We start from the raw sequence: 25,858 nt of genomic DNA, 5'->3' as shown, positions 1-25,858 counted from the left end.
GTTAATTTTTGAAAATTCGGCTTTTTATTTTATATAAAAAATGGCATCAATTATGTTTATTTGGACGACTTTGTTCAGTTTGACTGGTAGTGCACACAAAACAAGCAACATAATCTTCATTCACTCAGATAAGTTTTTTTGCCTTCGATTCTTAAGAAAATTTTCTGGAACTAACATTTTTGCGTTATTTTGCTAAATTTATGCTATTTGTTTTTTGAAAAGTTTAGTTAATTTTGATATATTAAGCTTTTCGCATGCCAGAAAAACAAGTACGCAAACATTTGGAACAATTATTGCTGAGCAGATTCAAGAGCTGCGCAGCAATAACAAGGCCAGTTTTGGTCTCACGGTTGATTTTTGCAATGAAAAAAGATTTGAAATGTATTTTGGACTTGCCCTTTTTGAAATATTCGCTTTTTTTCCAATTACAAACAAGTATGTTTAGTAATTTTTAATAGTTTTATGAGGTTTGCAGCATTTGATTTTCTTTTGGTTGTTTTGTAAATGATTCTAATCAATCAAATGTCTTTTTTGGTATCTGAGGCGCTGTTTAATTCATCATTTTTGATATATTGATTTTCTGCTCAAATTATCTATTTTAATATTTGGATTTTTTAAAAATACAAGCAGGAACACCTGGACCAGAATTGGTCTACTTGTAGAATTTTACAAATCAGAAAGTATTCGAAACCTAATGGCGCGCAGTACTTTTAAAATATATGTTTTGCCTGCTTTGTTTTTATCATAGACACAGATCTGAACGATTTCAATTCGCAGCTCAAATATTGACAGATCCATTTTTTTTCCAAATATGGGCCAATGAAAATATATGACGATTTCTGCACAAAAGCTGTTTTGTTTACTTCAACGCCCTTTGCTTCACAATATTTGTGCAGTTTTTCGTTGTTTTAGTCTTTTGACTTAATCTTCTTCAATTTGTTGCTGCTGTTTCAGACCTTGGCTTTGTATATGGGTTTTGTTTGATGATTTTTTATTAAGGTGCCATCTTTTTTCTTTGAGTTTAACAACAGGGTTTTGGAACGTGAATTTGAAAAAAAAGGTTCCTATTGCCCTAATTAATATTTTCTATATTGAAAATTGACAGCCAAGTGTTGGACAGCGAGAAAAACATAGCGGGAAGAAAGCATCAGTCAGTTTTTTTGGAGAAAATGACTTATTCTAGCCCTACGTAACCATAAAAATGCTTATCTAACCAAATGAAAATCATTTCTTTTTTCCGTTTCTTTGAAATTAATCATTTAAGTCAGACATCGTTGCAACCAATAAAAGCTTACTGGGATGTTTTTCAGTTCGATGAACGATAGAACGAAAAGATGTTGAGCCTAATGCTCGGAATTAAGAAGAAATTGGTATTTCGTATTTAGGTTCTGAGCAATCGGATCAAATCTTTCAGATTTCCAAATTAAACAATTTAGTTTTTTTTGGGAAATTTAAATGGATTGAAAGGCTTTTTTTAAAGACAACTGGACGCTAGAAATAACTGTTCCACAAATGTTAATTGTTGAAATTTTTATCTTTGTGTTTAGTTTCTGAAATTTTTCCTCATGGGACGTTGATATGCTTCTGGCGTTTTTCATCCGGTTTGTCGCAAAAAGCATTTTTCTTTTTTGTGGCGCTCCTGACCATTTTTTGTCAAAAATGATGAGAAATTAAGTGAAAAAATGATACGCTGGACAAAAAGCTGCTTTTGCACCATTTCATCTGTTTGATATTTTTTTCGAAATTTACAAGCAATGCATCAAATTTGAACTTCAACTTCTTATTTTCGAAAAAAGTTAACTGCTTTTTTTTTACTAATTCCAAATTATTTGACGACCCGGCTCTTTTTGGAACAAGGATTAACATGATCAATCTGGAAACAAGCATACTATTAAAATTATGAACAATTATCGGGTCATAAGTATTATATTTTCATAGTTGATAATGTGCATCTATAATAACCAACTTAGCTATAAATTTTTTTACAATGTTTGACGATTGACGAGATGTAAGGTCTAAACGCAGATGCCAATCTTCATCTTTTATATTCTACAAATACACGTTTGTTTGGTTTAAGATACAAAAACAATTAGAAAACGTCTTTACATATTGGCTTTCTGATTATCATAAAAAGCCCCGAATGCGAAGCGTTCTAGCTTCAAACATAGTGAACAGTTCTTGCGTCCAAAAACGACGATACAGACGAAACCGTCATTCTGCAGCTTTCTTACGTTTAAAACGGAACACAACGAAGAATTAAATATTTTGGTCACTTTTCTGTCTTTCCTCCTGCATTGTTGGCGCCTATGGTCCTGATTAACGAACTCAACCTTTCTGAAAATAGTGACTAATACTATTACAGCTAAATTAAGTCAGAACCTGTTTTTCGTTTTTAACAATGTCATAAGAATTTATGACCGAGATCAGAGATGGTAAGCACAGTGGTTTTTTTGTAATATGTAATGCTTTCAGATTACGTTTACTACAAAAAGCTTAAAAAGCTTGCTTTTTATTCAATGCTTATAAAACGTATTACATTATTCTGTGGCTCCATTCTGCTCTAATCTAGTTATCTCTTTTATAATAAAAAAGCGCTCATCGCTCTTGCATTCAACAATTTGAGGACTGTTTTAGCTGTCATTAAAATTCCTTTAAACTCGAAGATAAAAGGTTTCACGTAAAGTTTTTAATTATTTTTATTATTATTGCGATTAATTTTACGCTGCTGGGTACTGTAAGAGCTTTTACTTGGTGGTGTGTTCTCTTCTAAATTGCATCATTACCAATTTTTTTGGAAACATACGATGGAATTTTTGTAGTTCAATATAACGTCGCTTCGTTCAGACACGATCAAGTTAATCTTGAGTAAGTGAGAATATATTCCGAAAAAACGTTGTCAGGTATCGGTGAATACGCACCTTTGTCTTTTTCTCAGTCTGGCTTTGAAGTCTTATTAACCACACCCAGCACACTTCGAATGGTAACCTTGTTAATGAAATTCGAAGAAAACCTGAATTTTCCGTATTTAATAGTAACCACTGAAGCACATTTAGGAACTAGCCAACAAAGTATCATTATTTTATCAGCAAGCGTTTAAACAATTTAATCGCGAAGCCAATCAGCTGTAGAGAAATAAGTGCACCTGAAATTTGTTTGGATTAAAGTTTCCAGGGGTACTTCTGGAAAAACCATTGAAATACCATTGAAGCTTTGCTTCAAAATAAATAAGTAAATTAATCTTGTCAACGCAAAAAGAAAATTTCAACTGAAGAAGCATTCTAGTCGTGGCTATGAGGCTCACGTCTAGAGTCTAATGTCTATTGAGAGGCCAGAAATAACAAGGATGCTCGTTAATGTGCGTTCGTACATGACGTTCCGACACGAGATCATCAACATTTTTGACTTAATTGTCAAACTAATGATGAGATAATTAAAAATAGAAGTTTGAGTTTTAAAAATCGTTATAAAACCAAACTACTAATTGAATTGCATTAAATTCGCTATAAACTGAGTGCATTGAGCAACATCATTCATTCAATTCTCAAATAGAAGCCTATGAGACCAGTCAGCATTTTACGACTACATGAAGAATTAAATGGCAAAAATAGCAAATTAAAAAAAATTTGAGCGAGAAAAGTATCGGAGCCAATAAAAAAAAATTTTGGTTAAATTTTTTTCTAATCTCATGTAAATTTTTAGCAGCACCGGGGTTCTTCTTTTTTTTAACAATATGACTTCAAAAAATCAACAAGTATGAACAATTATAAAAACTACGATTTTTTTAGAAAACCCGTTATATCAACAATGTTAAATTCAATAGCTTTCAACGGAAGATTAAAATCAGCTAAGTTATGCCTCCATGAGAAGGAGAGGATATTTGTCAATCACAAGTCATCAAAAGAACATCACAATAAGTCTTATGATTATGAAAACAACAACCAAGAAAACGAGCAGAAACAAAAAATTCAGAAGAAAAGTGCGAGATGAAAGTGTCGAAGCCATTGAAACCAACAGTTTTTCTCTGAAAACTTTAACTAGGATCCATTAGACGACTTCTTTAAGCCAATGGGAACTGTCAAAATTGGCATAACGAGATAATTTTTCAAAAGGAACCAAAATGACAAAAAAAACGATCTTTTTGAAAATTATGAAAACTCGAGGTATCGAAGTCCTAAAACCAATAGTTAGCGGATAAAACCGCTTAAAAGATTACTTTAATTTCAAATAAAAGGAAAGGGTCCTGTCATTATTGAGATTGACTTACAGTTCATGAAAATAAGTTTGATAATTGTTAGTGTCCAAAGAAGATTTTTTTAATGTCTTAACAGCCAATGATCTCAATAGCTCTCAACAGAAATCCTTAAGTACGCAAAGTTATGTCCCAATATAGAGATAACAAGGTTTGTCATTTTATGTCATCAGTAGGCATCACAAAAGGTCTTATGATCATGAAAACAACAACAAAAGAAGGCAAAAACCAAAAACTCAATAAAAAAGTGCAAGAAAGTGAAGCCATTTAAACCATAAATTATTCTTCGAAAAATTTATCCGTGACCTATTGAGCGCCTTCTCTAAGCCACTGAGAACTATCAATATACGGATATTATAATAAAATTTCAAAGTGAACCATAATTACAGAAAAATGTCAAAAATTTTGAAAACTGGTAGCATAAAACCAATAGTTAGAAGGAAAAACCACTAATCACATTCATTTTAGTTGCAGTAGAAAAGTTGGAAGTCCTGTGATTACTGAGATTGACTTAAAGTCGCAAAAATTAATTTAAGTTAGGATTATGTCCAAAAAATTCTAAAAAAATTAAATTTAAAGTCTTAACAGCCGTAAAATTCGAGAACATTTAACAGAAGCAAAAAAATATCATTCTTTATGCCTTGGTGGGTAGACATGGACTTTTATCATCAACAGTTAATCAAGAAGACATCACAATAAGTCCTTTGATTATGAAAATAACAACAAACACAGGCAATAACCAAAAGAATGCAGCAGAAACTTAAGAAGTGTCGAAGCCATTTAAATCATAATCTTTGCTCTGAAAACTTTATCTATGATCTTTCGGACGCCTTTTTTAAGCCAATGGGAACTGCCAATACGAAGATAATGAGATAAGCTTTCAAAACGAAACAAAATTACAAAAAAAGACCATTTTTTGAAATGACGAAGGCTCGTTTTATCGAAGTCATAAAACCAATCGTTAGCAGATAAAACAGCTTACCAGGTTAATTTGAGTGCCGTAAAAAGGATGGCCGTTCTTTCCTTACTGAGACTGATTTACTATTCATGAAAATTAGTTTAATATCGGTTAATCGGAAAAAAAACTTGAAAAACTTTTTTTAAAATCATGACAGCCTTTAGCTGTCCACTCAAAACGCTATGTAGGTTTATGCTAATGCACGCTAAAAAACCGACTGAATGTTTAGTTGGCTGGTCTATGCTATAGGACTCCCAAACTTTATTAAAATCTCAAAAAAATATCAAAATTTCATTGAAAATTTCGAAAACTCAGAGTCGAAGATGAGCGATGCCTTGAAAACGATTTTTTTTCATTGGGTATCAATTGACTGTAAATGAAGTTTGGCATTAACGGAACCTCTATATGAAAATGACAAGTCTCTAAGTGACTAGAGAACAATAATAAAAAGGAAAAATTTTCTTAAAAAACAGCTCTCAAATTGAATTCGAGTTTTTTTTATAGTAAATTTCCTCACGAGACCAGACCTAGCCTTTTTATCGGTCCCCTGGTAACACAAAATTGTTTCTTTTTGTAGCATGAAATGTTTTTTTGAAATAATATTTCTATAGAAAAGCCTTAATTTGGAGAAAAATTACGCTAAATTGAACAAAATCATGCTAAAAGTGAAGAAAATATCACATGTTCACACAAAACTTTAAACCTCGATAACTCCTCGAAAAATACGAAATTCAAAAAATCTCATTAATTTTGAATTCTACGCTGGACGAGTCTGTTAATGATACCATCCACATTTCTCTACGATGAATATATCGATCGGCCAAAATTGTCTTAACAAAAGCAAAACCTATTTGAGTATATAGTTCCCCTCCCCCCACAAGTGGGGTCGGAACAACATGGTAATGCAGAAAATAACACGTTGTTTGCTGTGCAGTGACGAAACCTTGTAAACAACTACAGTACAGGGACTGTGTTACCATCTGTAATTCATGGGTTTAGAATATTCCACTCCCTGCAAATTTTTGACTCCAGAAACCGTTTTCCTCAGATACTTTTGCAAAAATTTCTCAGCCCCTGCGCTAGAAGACCGAACAGGTATCAGACTTTTATTTAACTAGGATGCCAGACTGTGAATAACCCCCAGGGGGGGGGGACACTCATCAGAAATGTAAGCGTCCTATGATTTCATATATAATTTGTATGAGTTATTAATAGTCTTACAAAGATCATATATAAATTTCTGGAAATCAAACAAAACTTTTTTTCGAAAGCCCAAAAAATGTATAATTCTCGTATTTGGTAAAAGTTCCCCTCCCTCCGCCAAAAAAAAAGAAATGGCTGAGTCTTTCAATGTGTCGAATTGTAATCTATTCCATGTGTTTGGAATTCTTCTATGCGCACAGCGCATGACAAGAATAGAGTTTCAGTGCGATTTCTGTGTGAACAATAATTATGGTGTAATTATTGTTCACGACTGAAAACCATCAGTAATGATAAGACTTGTGCAAACAATGTAACGGAATTTGTCTTGGTGGTTTCATCTCAAGTTCGATGTCAATCCTAATTTGTCAAATAGCAGAACCCCCGTTAACTTTCTTCAAACGATTTGAAATAAGATTGACTGTGTATTTATGTCACAATTCCATTGCAGTGTTTGTGGATTTCGCTTTACACAAAGAGACGCTCAAAGAGAGCGCTAAATAGTACAAATTTGAACACAAATTGAGGCTGAAACTGGGAGTTATTCCCAGAGGTTTGTGTCATACAAGCCTGGTCCAGTTTTGTTGCTATTACTTGAAGGAATAATAATTTCCAAAGCTTGGTTTCAAATCGTATAGCTTGCATGTTCAAATGCGCTTAAAATGTAGCGCAAAAATAAGCGTGATAATATTGGAAAATAGTCTAAAAGGAATTTTCGCTTTCAGCGTTAATTATCATTAATTTATCTTTAATATTTACTGTTCAAGATATCTACAATTAGTGTAGAATATTGTGATCTACAATAGAATATTGCGGAAGCCCAATTTATTGAAACAAAATTTCTGTCGTTTAGTTTTTTTTCTATTTCCCGAATTATTATGGAATCAGAAAACGATGGAATCCATTCGCTTTTGAACAATTGTTTTGACAATAAATTCCACTGGCAGCTTTTAATGGTGACTCTGGCTGCTCTGGGTTCTATGCACACTTGCATGATTCAAGTATCGCCCAATTTCTACCGAGTTAATGTACCCTACTACTGTGTAGATTGGATCAATGAAAGTGAATGGACTATAAGCAGTTCAAACGATACAGAATTGAACATCAAGGTAAATCTCACATCATATTTGATCCTTGCATGAAACATAGGAAATGGCGACTCCGATTGAAACACGTACAGAAACCTATCAAGTTTTACAGATCTTAGCGTTTCTAAAATAAGAAGAGATCTTTTCTGCCCCCCCCCCCCCACATAATGTGAGCTTATATTTTACGCCCCCCCCCCCCCCCCCCCAGTAGCAAGTGCTGTTTTTTTACATAGTAACGTGCTATATAACAACATATAATTTGTAACTGGGGGTGGGCGTAAAAAACACTGGGGGGGGGGGGGGGGGGGGGTCAAAACGTCAAAACAGAATAGATCCTAAAAAAGATTTCTCTAAGATTAAAGCATTGTTCCACCTGGAGAAAATAGTCTTTCTCAGATCAATCTCTTTCTGGAATTTTAGGAGGAGAGCTGTCGGTCAAATTGCAGTCAATGGGTGTTCAACTACTCTCAGCTGGACATATCATCATCAATTCAGGAATCATACAACCTAGTTTGTGACAATGAAATCTACCTCAAATTGCATGCAAGTTTCTACTTCGTGGGTCTTGCTATCGGGTCAATTTTTGGCGGGCACTTGGGGGACAGAATAGGTCGGGTCAAGGTCATGCGCATTTCAAATTTTGCGATAGCAGTCCTGTTATCTTTCATGGCCATTACTAATTCTTTTCTGATCCATTCCGTTCTTTATGTTATTGTTAGTAGCTTTCTGGTCACGAGTTGGATTGCAATGTATACTTATTCAACTGAAATTGGATCGATAAAATTACGAGCCAAAGTTGCAGCCGGTCTTGCTGCCGCGTTGGGCTCTGGTTACATTGTTTCTGCTCTGATTTCTTTGATGTTGCCAAATTGGCGGCACTTTTTACTGGCGATTTCTGGAATCGTTTTTATAAGTTTTGTATTATCTTTGATCATGGATGAAAGCCCAAAGTGGTTATGGTCACAAAAACGCCATCGCGAAGTTTACAAAATCTTGAAAAGGGCTGAAAAGATTGAAACATTTTGTAAGCATGAAAAATCCGATAAGAAACAAGAATGCAAATTATTTTCGCTAGTTTCGACCGAAAAAAGAACCAAAGAAAGTTTTCTCGAGAAATGGATTTTTGACTTCAAAAACGTGTTCTACTTACAAAATGAGAAAGATGATGGAGACAATTCTGACAATTTTGCGGAAACGAGCGCAGCAACTGAATCAATTTTTGGGGTTTTTAAATATCCTCGCATTGTTTTCCGAATATCGTTGTTGTCAATATATTTCAGTTCAGTTATGCTGATTTATTTCGGCCTACTTTATGGTGCTCAGCTTTTCGGCCAAAAAATTCATTTGTTCACAATTTTTCAAGGCTCAGGCGCAGTAATTGGAGCTGTTTTAAGCTTTTTCCTTCTAAATATGTTTGGACGAAAACTGGTATCAATATTTTGTTTACTCTGTGTCAGTATATGTTTTTGTATATGCATAGTTACACCTGATAAGTTGAAAATAATTACTTTAGCTTCAACTTTACTGGCAAGAGTTTGCATTGAAATTCTAGGCTTTTTGATTTTTCTGTGGCCTTCAGAAATGATGCCGACGACAATTAGAACTTCTGTTTTGGGTTTGCTGTCATTTGTGTGTCGAGTAGTTAATATGATTTTACCATTTATTGAAAGCCTGAGTGCATATTGGGAATCACTTCCGCTTCTTTTCTTCGGAGTTCTATCATTCGCAACCTTGTTCCCGGTGTTTTTTCTGCCTGAAACCAAAAACAAACAACTTCCAAGCAATTTGAAGGAAGGAAATGACTTTGGCGTGATCAGAAATGAAACCGGTGAGACGATCGATACTGAAGAAAAGGAACCAGCAGACGACATTCTCTAATTTTTATTAATACTAAATTAGATTGGTGTCTACGTAATTTCACTTTTCTGGATATTTGATTTATAACTCGATGTTTAATAGCCGCCCTCATCTTCTCAGCCGGCTATTATAGCGCTCCTATTTTTTTACAATTCAAAGAATTTGAATTGTATTGGGGCGCTGTCTTTTTACGACTCGAAGAGGAGTATTGGAGAAGTCCTTTTTTTTTTTTAATCAATTTTTGGAGTGAATTTTGAAGCGGGAAATGAAACGCGTGAAAAAATTTGGAGTGATTTTGGTGCTGAACAAAAGTGAAGAGCGGAGCGAAAAGAGAGTGGTTTTTGTTCACACCGCTGTTTTTGACAGAGCGAGAAATTGATGTGTGAAAAAATTTTTTCTAAGCGAGCGAATTTTTTTTGTTCACGTGCGGCTTTTTAAAGCAGTTTTTTACAACTTTTGATGGTTATGAGGTTTGATTACGATTTTGTATTAGTTTTAGGTTTGTTTTGATAGGAATTGAAGGTTGCAAGTAGTTAATTTGATTTTTAATGCTAATTTGGAGGTTTTTGATCAGTTTTGCTGATTTTTAGACGCAATTTAATAAATTTTTACCTGTTTTTTTTTGTTTTACTGCTTTAAGTCGGATTTGAATAGAAGCTTGTTACTTAAGGAATTGTATGATGCCAATTGACTAAAGTTTTATTGGTATAAATCATTTTTTCTAAGGAAAAATGACCAAAAAATTGAGAAATTTTAAACCATTTTTCTCATTTTTTGCAGTTTTTCTTTTTTAAATCTTACACAAGTGTCTTACCCACCCTATTATAACTTGCCCGTTGTTTTGTGCGAGTTTTTCATTGCTCTAATTGCAAAGGAACCTTATTCGGCTTTATGTTTCCTTGTACTAATAAAAAAAAACTCATTTAGTTTTTATAGTTTTTTTGTTGAATTTGTTGTTGAATGCCGTTTCTATTCCTTAATTTTTTATGGCATTTGTGGGGGTTTAGGGTTCATAATAGTTGTTCTAGTTGTTTAGTAATAAGTATGGGCAATTTTGGATATGAATCATTTTTTGGTTGAGAAATATGACAAAAAATGGCGAAAATTGGAACTATTTTTCTTTCTTTTTTTCTTTGCAATCTTTCGGGTTTTTTCTGTTTTCTGAGACATTTTTCTTGGGCTATTATGGCTTGTCTATTGTTTTGCGAGCATCTGGTTCCCCTATTGGCTGAAGAGAATTTTTCTTTGGATTTATATGTTTTTGTAATATTAAGAAATTTACTTTTTCCAGTTTTTTAGTGCAAGTTGTTTTTGAGAGCTTTTTTTTTCATAATTTGGCCTCAAGTATATTTAAAACTTTCACTTAAGTGGTTTTAGTAAGAACTAGTTGTTTTGATGAAGTAATTTTGGCAGAGGTAGTTATTTCGGGATCTCAAGTTATGACAAAATTTGATCAGATTTTTTTTTATATGTTAACAGACTTGATTTTTTTGTTTTTACTTTTTGTTTTATGTTTTGGTTTTGAGAAAATCATAAATTAGTGGAGGCAAGTTTTTTCTGATGAGTAGCGGGATGGCGGTTAAATAGATTTTCACTTCGAGTTGTTTCCGGAATTCTTCCGGCTATGTTTTTTTTTTTAAGATCTGTTCACACATTTTCATGATTTTTGAAGTCAAATTGGAGTAGTGATTTTGGTCACGCCGAAACAGGAAGTGGAACGAAAAAGCGAGTGGTTTTGCGGCGTGAATTTTTTTCGCTCTAATTTTAAAGTAGAGTGAGAAAATGGTATTTGAACAAAAATTAGGTTTCTCGCTAGTGGTTTTTTGTTCACATGCGGCAATTTCACTCTGATTTTTACTGTTTTTTCGATTTTTTGGATCGAATTTTTTTCCAAATGGTTTTCCCAATCCATTCACAGCTCATTCTAGGTCTAGTTTTTTGTTTGAATTAAAATTTCATTTCTCGCTAGGGTTTTTTTTTGCTCACATGCGGCATTTTGATATTGATTTTCTGTTTTTTTCTTATTTTTTGTTCTGATTTTTTTAAAATGGTTTTCTGAATTCACTCATAGCCCATTCTAGGTCTAGATTTTCTGTTTAGTCAATGAAAATTCTTTGAATTGTACGTCAGGACTTGTCCTGCTATGTTTTTTTACTTCGTCGAATAAAAAAATGTTTCGCTTTACCTCATTTTGCCGCCTTTTCAACATTTTGCGTGAAATCTTTTTGACTTCTCTAGGCTAGTTTCTCTCTTCTCTCATTCTGCTAAAAGTGATTTTGAACATCAGTTGCTCAGCAAAGCAATTCAAAATGAACAGTCAGTATAAAAAATTGAAGTCAGAAATAGAAACGGGATAAACCCATTAAGCCCTATTTTAGATGCCCGCTATTTGAACGTCGGTCCTATAAGTATTAGTTTCCTCTCTCTAATGCTTATTGTTATTGATAGTAGTCCCTGTAGCCTCTCTCTAAGAAACAGAAGTATGTTCAACTACGAAATGCCATCAAAATAAATCGGACTTAAAAAAATGTTTTTGTACGAAAATCTTTTTTTTTTCAATATCTTCTGTTATTTCAATCCCAGTCATGCTTATTGGAATCAACGGCGGCTATTTTCCGGCAATCTGCCGGGTATGTTTTTTATTGATGTGCTATCTTTAAAGGTGCCGTAAATAAACATTCAACTTTAGGGAAAGATATTAATCAAGATACGATTAAAAAAACTGGAAAACTTTCAGATTTATATTGAAATTGCTCAATTGATTTTTTTTATACTAAAGGTAATATATCAGTCACATATGAGCCTAAAAATCTTATTTTACCAATTCAATTTGTGTTCATAAAGTAATAACAATCTTGATACTATTATTCAGTAGTGTACCGTTTTTTAGAAGCCGTAAATTGAGATTGAGTTCACGCTGCAGGTGTAAGTTTTTGCGGCAAGATTTCAGTAAAGAGCAAAACTTTTTAAAACTCGGATACCCCAATTTTCTGTTGAAGGAGTTTGGAAAAATTCGAATAAAACATTTTATGCCATTTCTTTGTAATCATACTAAGATCATATATGATACCAAACAAATCATAGACTATATCTTAGTATGATCTTATTAAGATTTCCATTTTTTCATATATGACATATATGATATTTAAAAAACATTAATGATCCTTGTATAAAAACAAAGACACCATAAACAATGACGTTCGGTTGAACGTCGAATAAGCACATATGATTTTTCTATGAGCAATAAGACATCATTAAAGGTCCTAGTATGATATTTAGGAAACCATTTTTGATCTTCGCTAAGAAATAGTTTATAGTTTATGATCTTAGTATGATTTTAAGAGATATGCTGAAAGTGACATAGTTTTTTCGTGATGCCTTTCGCTATCTCGAACAGCAAGAAAAATTATCCGCACGTTAGGCGGTTTTTTTTGGCATCCCAAGAAAAACAGAGGCTCTGATAGATAAAAATACACAAAAGATTCTGAGTAGGCCAGAAACTTAAAACAAAGCAAAAAACATTTGGCACCCTAAAATATAAAGGCAAGAAAGACACCCTAGAGAAGGGGAGCAGACCCTATAAGGGCACAAGAAAAGGGGGAACCTAAAAGAACGATAAAAAACCGATCGGTTTAAAAATTAAAATTTTGCCATAAAAAACAACAAATTTGCAGCTCTTAGCTACAAATGGAACGAAAATGTTACTGCAAGTAGGAGTTATACTGTGCAGGACAGGGAAAGTAGTCTCTAGATCGACAGAAAAGAAGTTAGGTTGTTATACCGAAAGTTGAAATTTTTTCTAATAACCAATTTTAAAAAAAGTATTTTTTATCAAACCAAGGAGTTGCCCAAACAAGACCAAACTTGGCATGCAGTATACCCTGGGCCTGTTAAGTGTAAAACAAGAAATGTTTCTGCTATATCTAGTCTGGGAAAAAAAAGATTTTATACCGAAATTTCCGATTTAATAAAAAAACGAATTTTAAAAACAAGTATATTTATCGAATCAAAGAGTTGTCCAAATCGTACCAAACTTATTACGCAGTATATCCGTTTGTATGTAGAGTGCAAAAAAGGAATTTTTGTTTCATTGCTTAGAGAAAACGTTAGGTTTTCATGCGGTAAATTTCAATTTTTTTGAATAACTAATTTTAATTTCAATTTTTTCGAAAACTTATTTCAAAAATAAAGAACTTTTATCGAAAAAAGAATTGTCAAAGACAAACCAAATATGATATCAAGTAAACTCTGTGTATGCAAATTGTAGCACCAAAAGAATTTTTGGTAGAGCTTGCCTAGAGAAAAGATTAGTTTTTCATACAGAAAATTGCAATATTTTTTAAGCAATTTCTAAAAATAAAGAATTTTTATCGGACCAAGGAGTTGTCCAAATAGAACCAAATTTGGCATGCAGTGTACCCTCTGTGACACACATTAATAAAAGTCCATGCAGAATTTCATCGGTCTTCACCTCTGATTTCGAGGTTTTCTATCTACTTTCACCTCTGATAACGATATGAAGGGTAACATTATTGCATTATATTGTATATGACTGTTTTTTCGTGAATTACTAGGCCCAAATAGTTAGTAAAAGTGTCAGACATTAATAAAAGACCATGCAGCCCTTCATCAGTTTTCCGCCTGAGCCTAAATGTTGGTTTTCTTACATATAAGTGGTAAGAATTTGAATTGGTTTGTAGATGATTCCTATTAGTTTAGCTCTAATTCTTTCTCTGACCACAACCCCTAATAAAGATAATAATTAGAGGCTGCTCAAATGTACCATCATCTGTACAGCACAATGGTAAAAACTCTGACGTGATATAAAATTTTTATTGGGGAGAAAAAAATGGCACTACCCAAATTGTTAGGAGTCAGTTTTTCGAAGGTTCTAAACCTTTTTAGGGCCCTTCAATAGCAGACTGGCCTTGGTGCTGAGGTTAACGGGTGGCCAAAAACATAAAATTGAAAAATTCTTACTGGACAATTGAAACTTCTCTCGGAGCTTTTAAAATGTTTTCTCTCGACTTTCACCGTGGATAACAATTAAAATGATGGCTTTTTTACAATCAATTGTTGATTACTTTTTTTCACTTAGTTCATGGATTCAGAAATGTATACATATTTTGTTTTTCTTCTCTTTTAAAATGGCCTTTTTTACTTATGATCTTTCTATTGTTGTCAAGATTCCATAAGACCATATATGGCTTAGTATGATTACTTTGATGCTTTTTGTTAATAAAGGCATCGTTGTGTCTTTTGTTCGTTTTTTGGCTGAAAGTATGGTAGGATTTGTTTGTTTGATCTATTTTGCTGTATTTTAAAGCATTAATCAATTTTATTATGATCTTAGTATGATTGTTATGATTTCATAAAAGTCATGTATGACTTTGTATGGTTACTAAGAATCAAATATGACTTTGTATGATTGCTAATAAACAGTTATGGTGAGCAACACGGGTAAATAAACGCAAATATATTTTCATTGTTTCAGATTTTACTTGTTTTTGGTCCCACTTCTGTAAAAGACTGGCCTTTTGGCTACAAGTAATTTTTTTCAACTAAGTCTGTCAAAAACAATTAGAGACATCTTTTCTCCAACCCAGAACCAAATTGTCAACAAAATTAGTAGGAATCATTAATTCGATTTCATACAGTTTTGCTCTTAAAGATTTTGCACTCCAAATTTATACGGTAAATAGGATATTTTGTTGTTAATTGGGGTCTTTCCCATTATAGCCCCCCCAGGTTAGTGGCCAGATAACCTATAGCCCCCCCCCCCAAAAAAAAACATGGTAATTATACCATAATGGGGGGGCTATTATTTCATGGGGGGCTATAATGGAAAAGACCCGTTAATTGTTCTGTCCTTACTCATGGTAAAAACCATTAACAAAGTTTGTCATTATATGTTGTAAATGAAAATATTTACTGGAGGAAAAGTATTATTACTTACAAAAAAACAAAGATAAAAGCTATTTAAGTATTTCTTAAAAGGACTAGAATAGAGCCTTGCCAACTCTTCTTGTTTTGTTTAATTGGCAAAATATCCTCCCAATTATAAGGAGAAAATGCACGTGTATAGAAAATAAACTCCATTTAACGCAGAATTTTTGTTGCAGTTGCTAATAGTGCTGTCGACAAATTTTTGTCTCTCAGTTAGTAAAAGTGTCAGACATTAATAAAAGACCATGCAGCCCTTCATCAGTTTTCCGCCTGAGCCTAAATGTTGGTTTTCTTACATATAAGTGGTAAGAATTTGAATTGGTTTGTAGATGATTCCTATTAGTTTAGCTCTAATTCTTTCTCTGACCACAACCCCTAATAAAGATAATAATTAGAGGCTGCTCAAATGTACCATCATCTGTACAGCACAATGGTAAAAACTCTGACGTGATATAAAATTTTTATTGGGGAGAAAAAAATGGCACTGCCCAAATTGTTAGGAGTCAGTTTTTCGAAGGTTCTAAACCTTTTTAGGGCCCTTCAATAGCAGACTGGCCTTGGTGCTGAGGTTAACGGGTGGCCAAAAACATAAAATTGAAAAATTCTTACTGGACAATTGAAACTTCTCTCGGAGCTTTTAAAATGTTTTCTCTCGACTTTCACCGTGGATAACAATTAAAATGATGGCTTTTTTACAATCAATTGTTGATTACTTTTTTTCACTTAGTTCATGGATTCAGAAATGTATACATATTTTGTTTTTCTTCTAATTTAAAATGGCCTTTTTTACTTATGATCTTTCTATTGTTGTCAAGATTCCATAAGACCATATATGGCTTAGTATGATTACTTTGATGCTTTTTGTTAATAAAGGCATCGTTGTGTCTTTTGTTCGTTTTTTGGCTGAAAGTATGGTAGGACTTGTTTGTTTGATCTATTTTGCTGTATTTTAAAGCATTAATCAATTTTATTATGATCTTAGTATGATTGTTATGATTTCATAAAAGTCATGTATGACTTTGTATGGTTACTAAGAATCAAATATGACTTTGTATGATTGCTAATAAACAGTTATGGTGAGCAACACGGGTAAATAAACGCAAATATATTTTCATTGTTTCAGATTTTACTTGTTTTTGGTCCCACTTCTGTAAAAGACTGGCCTTTTGGCTACAAGTAATTTTTTTCAACTAAGTCTGTCAAAAACAATTAGAGACATCTTTTCTCCAACCCAGAACCAAATTGTCAACAAAATTAGTAGGAATCATTAATTCGATTTCATACAGTTTTGCTCTTAAAGATTTTGCACTCCAAATTTATATGGTAAATAGGATATTTTGTTGTTAATTGGGGTCTTTCCCATTATAGCCCCCCCAGCTTAGTGGCCAGATAACCTATAGCCCCCCCCCCAAAAAAACATGGTAATTATACCATAATGGGGGGGCTATTATTTCATGGGGGGCTATAATGGAAAAGACCCGTTAATTGTTCTGTCCTTACTCATGGTAAAAACCATTAACAAAGTTTGTCATTATATGTTGTAAATGAAAATATTTACTGGAGGAAAAGTATTATTACTTACAAAAAAACAAAGATAAAAGCTATTTAAGTAATTCTTAAAAGGACTAGAATAGAGCCTTGCCAACTCTTCTTGTTTTGTTTAATTGGCAAAATATCCTCCCAATTATAAGGAGAAAATGCACGTGTATAGAAAATAAACTCCATTTAACGCAGAATTTTTGTTGCAGTTGCTAATAGTGCTGTCGACAAATTTTTGTCTCTCAGTGCCAATGTGCTAATAAGCAAATGATCGCTCAGTTTTAGGCAGCTTCTGCTGTTTTAAAATTGTTAGCATAGTATTTTATAATCGATTGAAAAATTCAATTACATTTCCGTGTAAACTTAAAAAATGAGTGGTTTGCAGTGAATACTGGTGAATGGATATATTTTCTGCAGCAAAGATCCCGTATCCTTCAGCAGTTACTTTTAATTAGATTTGCGATGAAATCAGTAGTCGCCTTTTATTTTTCACCTCATTCAACGCAATTCTTACACATTTTTACAACTTCTAGAATTGATATTTCAACACTGTCTCTCCTCAACGGAAAAAAACTGTTTACTTTTCAAGTGTGACTGATAGCATTAAAGTTAACTTTTTCAAAACATTCCCTTTAATTATTATCCAAAGTGGATATGATAAATCGATAACCGAAATTAAGCCTGCCAACCGTTTCTCGTATCATGAGTTATAGTTTTTTGTTTAAACATTTCCATTTAAAACAATTTATTTTATTTCCAGCTTTTTCAAGTGGCATTATGTAAGATTACCAGAGATGTACAACAGCTAAGTTTGCGAGACTTTGTCAAGTTCCCAAGAAGCAACACAAAACACGACTATTAAGAATTCGACAGTTTTTTCTTAAACTAAAACCTCTTACAACCCAATAGGCAAGATGCATCGGTCAAAAGTCAAGAACTGCTCTTCATGCAGTTATGTTAGCTGCTGCAAAATTGATCTTAAATAAAAATAGTGGTTGATCTGGAATTTTTGTAGCCTTTTCCTATTCGAGTTTTCGTTTTTTTTCTTTTTAAGTTGCAAGTTTTTGCAAGTAAAACAGAACATTTACTAATTTAAATGAACTTCAGTTTTAATTGAAAACTTTAACATGTAAATTGTGATTATCAAACAAGGAGGCTCGGTAATGTGCGTTCGCACATTAAGTTCCGACCCCGCTCATCTACATTTTTCACTTAATTGTCTACCAAATGAGGAAGAGAAAACAAATTGATATATCAACATATTGTTCAACAAACTACTAAAAGAATGAAACAATCTACTCTAGAGGGCCTATGAGACCTGTGGCTACCATAATATGACTACCAGAAAAGACGGCAATAAAAATCAAACATAAACCTCCAAAATAAAAAATGAAAACATAAACCTCCAAAAAAGGGGCGAATTTGCAAAAATCACGAAAATTTGTTTTTTGAATACTTGTTGTTCCAAGAAGAAAGACCATTTGAGGAAATTAAAACCGTTATGAAGAGCAAAATGTATTTCAAAAGATAAATGATGTGAATTGTATATAGAGATGCTTAGCTACAATATAACAGAAATAAAATTGGCAGATCTCAAAAATCTGTCTCTTTTTTTAATAAAAACAAATATTTTCAAAATTTATAGTCAACAAAAGCTTTCGACTAAAAGATTAGACAGTTTGCCTTGCAACTACTTCGAAAACTAAATGCAACAGTTTTTAATGAGACTAAATCATAAGACTATAAAATAAAATTAAATACAAGCTGAACTAATAAGACTCACAAACAAATTTACAAAACCACAGTTTTGAAGCCATTAAATTTAACCGCTATTCACCATGAGATATTAACCGCGAGAATATAACATCTTCATTTGTGTCTCCTTTTATCATCTTAACATCTTTTTGAAAAACAAATATCACAAAACGACAACAAAAAGAACCACAAAAACTGAAAAGTATCTAAACTTCACAAAATTCTTCTGAAACAAATTTTGTAAGCCCTGAAGAAAAGTTTAAACAACAGTAAATTTATTGTTTGGTTCAACAAAACTTTAAAAACAGCTCTAAATAATGAGGCTAAATTACGAAAATGATACAATATTGTAAAAAAAACAAAAAAAAGCAAACCAAAACAAAAAAGGGATAAGTTGAAGAATACTATAACTCTTTTTTTAGAAATTTAATTCGAAAGTCAAAACAGCCATTAGTTATTTACCGATATCAGTTATTTAAATTTGTACTTGTTTGTTTGGTCTATTTTGCTGTATTTTAAAGCATCAATCAATTTTATTATGATCTTAGTATGATTTCATAAAAGTCATGTATGACTTTGTATGGTTACTAGGAATCAGATATGACTTTGTATGATTGCTAATAAACAGTTATGGTGAGCAACACGGGTAAATAAAAGCAAATATATTTTCATTGTTTCAGATTTCACTTGTTTTTGGTCCCCCTTTTGTAAAAGACTGGCCTTTTGGCTATAAGTAATTTTTTTCATCTAAGTGCTTCAAAAGACAACAATTAGAAATATAATTTCTCAAACCCAGAACCAAATTTGTCAACAAAAGTAGTACGAATCATAAACTCGATTTCATACAAGTTTGCTCTTAAAGAGTTTGCACTTCAAATCTATATAGTAAATAGGATATTTTGTTGTTAATTGTTCTGTCCTTACTCAAGTTAAAAAACATTAACAAATTTTTTCATTATATGTCGTAAATGAAAACATTTATCGGAGGAAAAGTATTATTACTTACAAAAAAAACAAAGATAAAAATTCTTTAGGTTATTCTTAAAAGGATTAGAATAGACCCTTGCCAACTCTTCTTGATTTGTTAAATTGGCAAATTATCCTTTTAATTATAAGGAGAAAACGCATGTGTATAGAAAATAAACTCCATTTAACGCAGAATTTTTGTTGCAGTTGCTGATAGTGCTGCCGACAAATTGTTATATCTCAGAGCCGGTGTGCTAATAAGCAATTTATTGCTCAGTTTTAGCAGCTTCTGTTGTTTTAAATGTGTTAACATAAAATTTTATGATCAATTGAAAAATTCTATTACATTTCCGTGTAAACTTTAAAAAAAATGTGAGATTTGCAGTGAATAGTGGTGAATGGATATATTTTCTACAGCAAAGCTCCAGTATCCTTCAGCAGTTACTTTTAATTAGAACTGCGATGAAATCAGTAGTCACATTTTATTTTTCACCTCATTCAACGCAATTCTTTCACGTTTTTACAACTTCTAGAATTGATATTTCAACACTGTCTCTCCTCAATGGAAAAAAACCTGTTTACTTTTCAAGTGTGACTGATAGCATTAAAGTTAACTTTTTCAAAACATTCTCTTTAATTATTATCCAAAGTGGATATGATAAATCGATAACCGAAATTAAGCCTGCCAGCCGTTTCTCGTATCATGAGTTATTGTTTTTTGTTTAAACTTTTCCATTTAAAACAATTTATTTTATTTCCAGCTTTTTTAAGTGGCATTATGTAAGATTACCAGAGATGTACAACAGCTAAGTTTGCAGAGACTTCGTCAAGTTCCCAAGAAGCAACACAAAGCACGACTATTAAGAATTCGACAGTTTTTTCTTAAACTAAAACCTCTTACAACCCAATAGGCAAGATGCATCGGTCAAGTGTCAAGAACTGCTCTTCATGCAGTTATGTTAGCTGCTGCAAAATTGATCTTAAATAAAAATAGTGGTTGATCTGGAATTTTTGTAGCCTTTTCCTATTCGAGTTTTCGTTTTTTTTTCTTTTTAAGTTGCAAGTTTTTGCAAGTAAAACAGAACCTTGACTAATTTAAATGAACTTCAGATTTAATTGAGAACTTTAACATGTAAATTGAGATTATCAAACAAGGAGGCTCGGTAATGTGCGTTCGCACATTAAGTTCCGACCCCGCTCATCTACATTTTTCACTTAATTGTCTACCAAATGAGGAAGAGAAAACAAATTGATATATCAACATATCGTTCAACAAACTTCTAAAAGAATGAAACAATCTACTCTAGAGGGCCTATGAGACCTGTGGCTACCATAATATGACTACCAGAAAAGACTGCAATAAAAATCAAACATAAACCTCCAAAATAAAAGATGAAAAACATAAGCCTCCGAAAAAGGGGCGAATTTGCAAAAATCACGAAAATTTATTTTATGAATACTTGTTGTTCCAAGAAGAAAGACCATTTGAGGAAATTAAAACCGTTATGAAGAGCAAATTGTATTTCAAAAGATAAATGATGTGAATTGTATATAGAGATGCTTAGCTACAATATAACAGAATTAAAATTGGCAGATCTCAAAAATCTGTCTCTTTTTTAAATAAAAACAAATATTTTCAAAATTTATAGCCAACAAAAGCTTTCGACTAAAAGATTAGACAGTTTGCCTTGCAACTACTTCGAAAACTAAATGCAACAGTTTTTAGTGAGACTAAATCATAAGACTATAAAATAAAAATAAATACAAGCTGAACTAATAAGTTTCACAAACAAATTTACGAAACCACAGTTTTGAAGCCATTAAATTTAACCGCTATTCACCATGAGATATTAACCGCGAGAATATAACATCTTCATTTGTGTCTCTTTTTATCATCTTAACATCTTTTTGAAAAACAAATATCACAAAACGACAACAAAAAGAACCACAAAAACTGAAAAGTATCTAAACTTCACAAAATTCTGCTGAAACAAGTTTTGTAAGCCCTGAAGAAAAGTTTAAACAACAGTAAATTTAATGTTTGGTTCAACAAAACTTTAAAAACAGCTCTAAATATTGAGGCTAAATTACGAAAATGATACAATATTGTAAAAAAAAACGAAAAAAACGCAAACCAAAAAAAAAGGGATAAGTTGAAGAATACTATTACTCTTTTTTAGAAATTTAATTCGAAAGTCAAAACAGCCATTAGTTATTTACCGATATCAGTTATTTAAATTTGTACTTGTTTGTTTGATCTATTTTGCTGTATTTTAAAGCATCAATCAATTTTATTATGATCTTAGTATGATTTCATAAAAGTCATGTATGACTTTGTATGGTTACTAGGAATCAGATATGACTTTGTATGATTGCTAATAAACAGTTATGGTGAGCAACACGGGTAAATAAAAGCAAATATATTTTCATTGTTTCAGATTTCACTTGTTTTTGTTCCCCTTTTTGTAAAAGACTGGCCTTTTGGCTATATGTAATTTTTTTCATCTAAGTGCTTCAAAAGACAACAATTAGAAACATAATTTCTCAAACCCAGAACCAAATTTGTCAACAAAAGTAGTACAAATCGTTAATTCGATTTCATACAAGTTTGCTCTTAAAGAGTTTGCACTTCAAATTTATATAGTAAATAGGATATTTTGTTGTTAATTGTTCTGTCCTTACTCAAGTTAAAAAACATTAACAAATTTTTTCATTATATGTCGTAAATGAAAACATTTATCGGAGGAAAAGTATTATTACTTACAAAAAAAACAAAGATAAAAATTATTTAAGTAATTCTTAAAAGGATTAGAATAGACCCTTGCCAACTCTTCTTGATTTGTTAAATTGGCAAATTAACCCCCTAATTATAAGGATAAAACGCGTGTGTATAGAAAATAAACTCCATTTAACGCAGATTTTTTGTTGCAGTTGCTAATAGTGCTGTCGACAAATTGTTATATCTCAGAGCCGGTGTGCTAATAAGCAATTGATTGCTCAGTTTTAGCAGCTTCTGTTGTTTTAAATGTGTTAACATAAAATTTTATGATCAATTGAAAAATTCTATTACATTCCGTGTAAACTTTAAAAAAAATGTGAGATTTGCAGTGAATAGTGGTGTATGGATATATTTTCTACAGCAAAGATCCCGTATCCTTCAGCAGTTACTTTTAATTAGAACTGCGATGAAATCAGTAGTCACATTTTATTTTTCACCTCATTCAACGCAATTCTTTCACGTTTTTACAACTTCTAGAATTGATATTTCAACACTGTCTCTCCTCAATGGAAAAAATTCTGTTTACTTTTCAAGTGTGAATGATAGCATTGAAGTTAACTTTTTCAAGACATTCCCTTTAATGATTATCCAAAGTGGATATGATAAATCGATAACCGAAATTAAGCCTGCCAGCCGTTTCTCGTATCATGAGTTATTGTTTTTTGTGTAAACATTTCCATTTAAAACAATTTATTTTATTTCCAGTTTTTTTAAGTGGCATTATGTAAGATTACCAGAGATGTACAACAGCTAAGTTTGCGAGACTTCGTCAAGTTCCCAAGAAGCAACACAAAACACGACTATTAAGAATTCGACAGTTTTTTCTTAAACTAAAACCTCTTACAACCCAATAGGCAAGATGCATCGGTCAAGTGTCAAGAACTGCTCTTAATGCAGTTATGTTAGCTGCTGCAAAATTGATCTTAAATAAAAATAGTGGTTGATCTGGAATTTTTGTAGCCTTTTCCTATTCGAGTTTTTGTTTTTTTTCTTTTTAAGTTGCAAGTTTTTGCAAGTAAAACAGAAACTTGACTAATTTAAATGAACTTCAGTTTTAATTGAGAACTTTAACATGTAAATTGTGATTATCAAACGAGGAGGCTCGGTAATGTGCGTTTGCACATTAAGTTCCGACCCCGCTCATCTACATTTTTCACTTAATTGTCTACCAAATGAGGAAGAGAAAACAAATTGATATATCAACATATCGTTCAACAAACTACTAAAAAATGAAACAATCTACTCTAGAGGGCCTATGAGACCTGTGGCTACATAATATGACTTCCAGAAAAGACTGCAATAAAAATCAAACATAAACCTCCAAAATAAAAAATGAAAAACATAAGCCTCCAAAAAAGGAGCGAATTTGCAAAAATCACGAAAATTTATCTTATGAATACTTGTTGTTCCAAGAAGAAAGACCATTTGAGGAAATTAAAACCGTTATGAAGAGCAAATTGTATTTCAAAAGATAAATGATGTCAATTGTATATAGAGATGCTTAGCTACAATATAACAGAAATAAAATTGGCAGATCTGAAAAATCTGTCTCTTTTTTTGTTAATAAAAACAAATTTTTTTAAAAAATTTATAGCCAACAAAAGCTTTCGACTAAACGATTAGACAGTTTGCCTTGCAACTACTTCGAAAACTAAATGCAACAGGTTTTAATGAGACTAAATCATAAGACTATAAAATAAAATTAAATACAAGCTGAACTAATAAGTTTCACAAACAAATTTACGAAACCACAGTTTTGAAGCCATTAAATTTAACAGCTATTCACCATGAGATATTAACCGCGAGAATATAACATCTTCATTTGTGTCTCCTTTTATCACCTTAACATCTTTTGAAAAACAAATATCACAAAATGACAACAAAAAGAACCACAAAAACTGAAAAGTATCTGAACTTCACAAAATTCTTCTGAATCAAGTTTGTAAGCCCTGCAGAAAAGTTTAAACAACAGTAAATTTATTGTTTGATTCAACAAAACTTTAAGAACAGCTTTAAATAATGAGGCTAAATTACGAAAATGATACAATTTGCAAAAAAAAAACGAAAAAAGGGCAAACCAAAACAAAAAGGGATAAGTTGAAGAATACTATTACTCTTTTTTAAGAAATTTAATTCGAAAGTCAAAACCGCCATTAGTTATTCACCGATATCAGTTATTTAAATTCACTTATTTATCTAGTGTTGACCACTGAGACCTTTAATTACACAATATTTCGCATATGACAACAAAAATTAAAAACAAATAAATGGCAAAAAAAAACTCCAAAAAAATAACCAATTATTTTTTATGAAAACAAAAAATATTTTATGTTTCAAATGTGGTAAAGCTTTTTTCGGTTAGATTGTTAAATAATGTGACAATTTACAAAAGAAACAAAAACAACAGCAAACTTGGGCAATTATGCACAAAAATCAGAAAATTTTGTATGAAAACTCGTAGTAACAAGAGCAAGAAAACCTTCTAATCAAACAGTCGGACACAAAATTGGTTTTTATTCTTTAAGGAGGAAAGATTGACCTGTACTTACTGAGAATAAGCAAAATGTTGACTAAAATAATATTAAAAAACTGACAAGTTCAAAAAATCACAGAAATTTCCTTAAAGCAATTACATTCAATAACATAAGAGACATTAGGTAACAACCGAATGAACAAAAAATTTTCACTTGGACCTCTTAAGGAAAAAATTTAGATCTCTGATTGGTTAAACTTAAAAATAAGACTGTCAAAAGAATAACAATTCAAGGCGAAAGACAAGAATTCAGTTAAATTTTTTATTAAAACTCTTCCTCAAAGCAATAAAAACCCTTTGGTTCTCTGACAACAAACTGTTTTTACATTTGGCCTCAATTTTACGTAAATTGGAGCTGTCATTAACGGAGCCGTGCATGGAAAATATTGTCAGTATTTAACATTAAAAAAACAAAAGCAAAATATTTTGAAAAAGGCAGCCTCAATATAATAACCAAAAAATCTGATTCTAAGAGTCCATGATATTATCAAACCTCTCCTTGATTTCGTCGCGCGTCCAGCAAAGTGTTTCAATTATTTGCGAATTAAACCAATTGTTGAGTGGATTTCTTCAAATATTGAAAAAAAATGCATTTTGTTTAATTATCGAGTTAAGTCTGCAAAAAACGGCAAAGTTTTAAACCCAGAAGGATTTCATACGGCGCCGAATTGCGACTAGCGTTCTTTATGAGATTAGGGAGTCTGTGTTAAGGTTTCTAGGTCACTCAGTCCGGCAAACTTTAACAAAGTGGACCAAAAAAGCATATTTTGTGCCATTTTTGATGAAAAAATTTGAATTTGAAAATTTTTTCAAAAATTTTAGCCAAAAAAACTTCAATCAAACAATTCAACGCTCTTCTATCTTCAACGGTAACAACAACACTCTGCCTTTAAAAATTTTAACTTATTTTGAATTATATTAGCGAAATTGTGTCAAATTTTAGCAAAAATTACTGAAAATGTGAACAAAAACAGTCGAATGTTCACCA

The 25,858-nt window shown here is 32.0% G+C and overlaps 2 protein-coding genes across 2 annotated transcripts in view; both read left to right on the top strand.

Moving 5' to 3' along the window:
- Positions 1-25,858, top strand: part of LOC142348160 (uncharacterized) — a 586,343-nt gene that overhangs the window by 30,246 nt on the left and 530,239 nt on the right. The gene's annotated exons all lie outside the window — the stretch shown is intronic.
- Positions 2,549-9,373, top strand: LOC142348039 (solute carrier family 22 member 6-like). Its single transcript, XM_075399205.1, has 3 exons — positions 2,549-2,754; positions 7,261-7,516; positions 7,916-9,373. The coding sequence occupies exons 2-3, from the start codon at positions 7,286-7,288 to the stop codon at positions 9,371-9,373; spliced, it is 1,689 nt and encodes a 562-aa protein (XP_075255320.1). The 5' UTR covers positions 2,549-2,754; positions 7,261-7,285.

This window comes from Convolutriloba macropyga, chromosome 10, assembly GCF_964194025.1.
Source record: "Convolutriloba macropyga chromosome 10, txConMacr16.3, whole genome shotgun sequence".
Classification (NCBI taxonomy): Eukaryota; Metazoa; Xenacoelomorpha; order Acoela; family Convolutidae; genus Convolutriloba; species Convolutriloba macropyga.
The sequence above is the reverse complement of the archived record's forward strand: the minus strand, read 5'-3'. Positions and strand labels throughout refer to the sequence as shown.

Excerpts from the sequence above, each read along its gene's own strand:
- LOC142348039 (XM_075399205.1), top strand. The coding sequence starts at position 7,286 with ATGGAATCAGAAAACGATGGAATCCATTCGCTTTTGAACAATTGTTTT. Across the intron at positions 7,517-7,915 it reads ATACAGAATTGAACATCAAG|GAGGAGAGCTGTCGGTCAAA; the intron begins GTAAATCTCACA and ends CTGGAATTTTAG.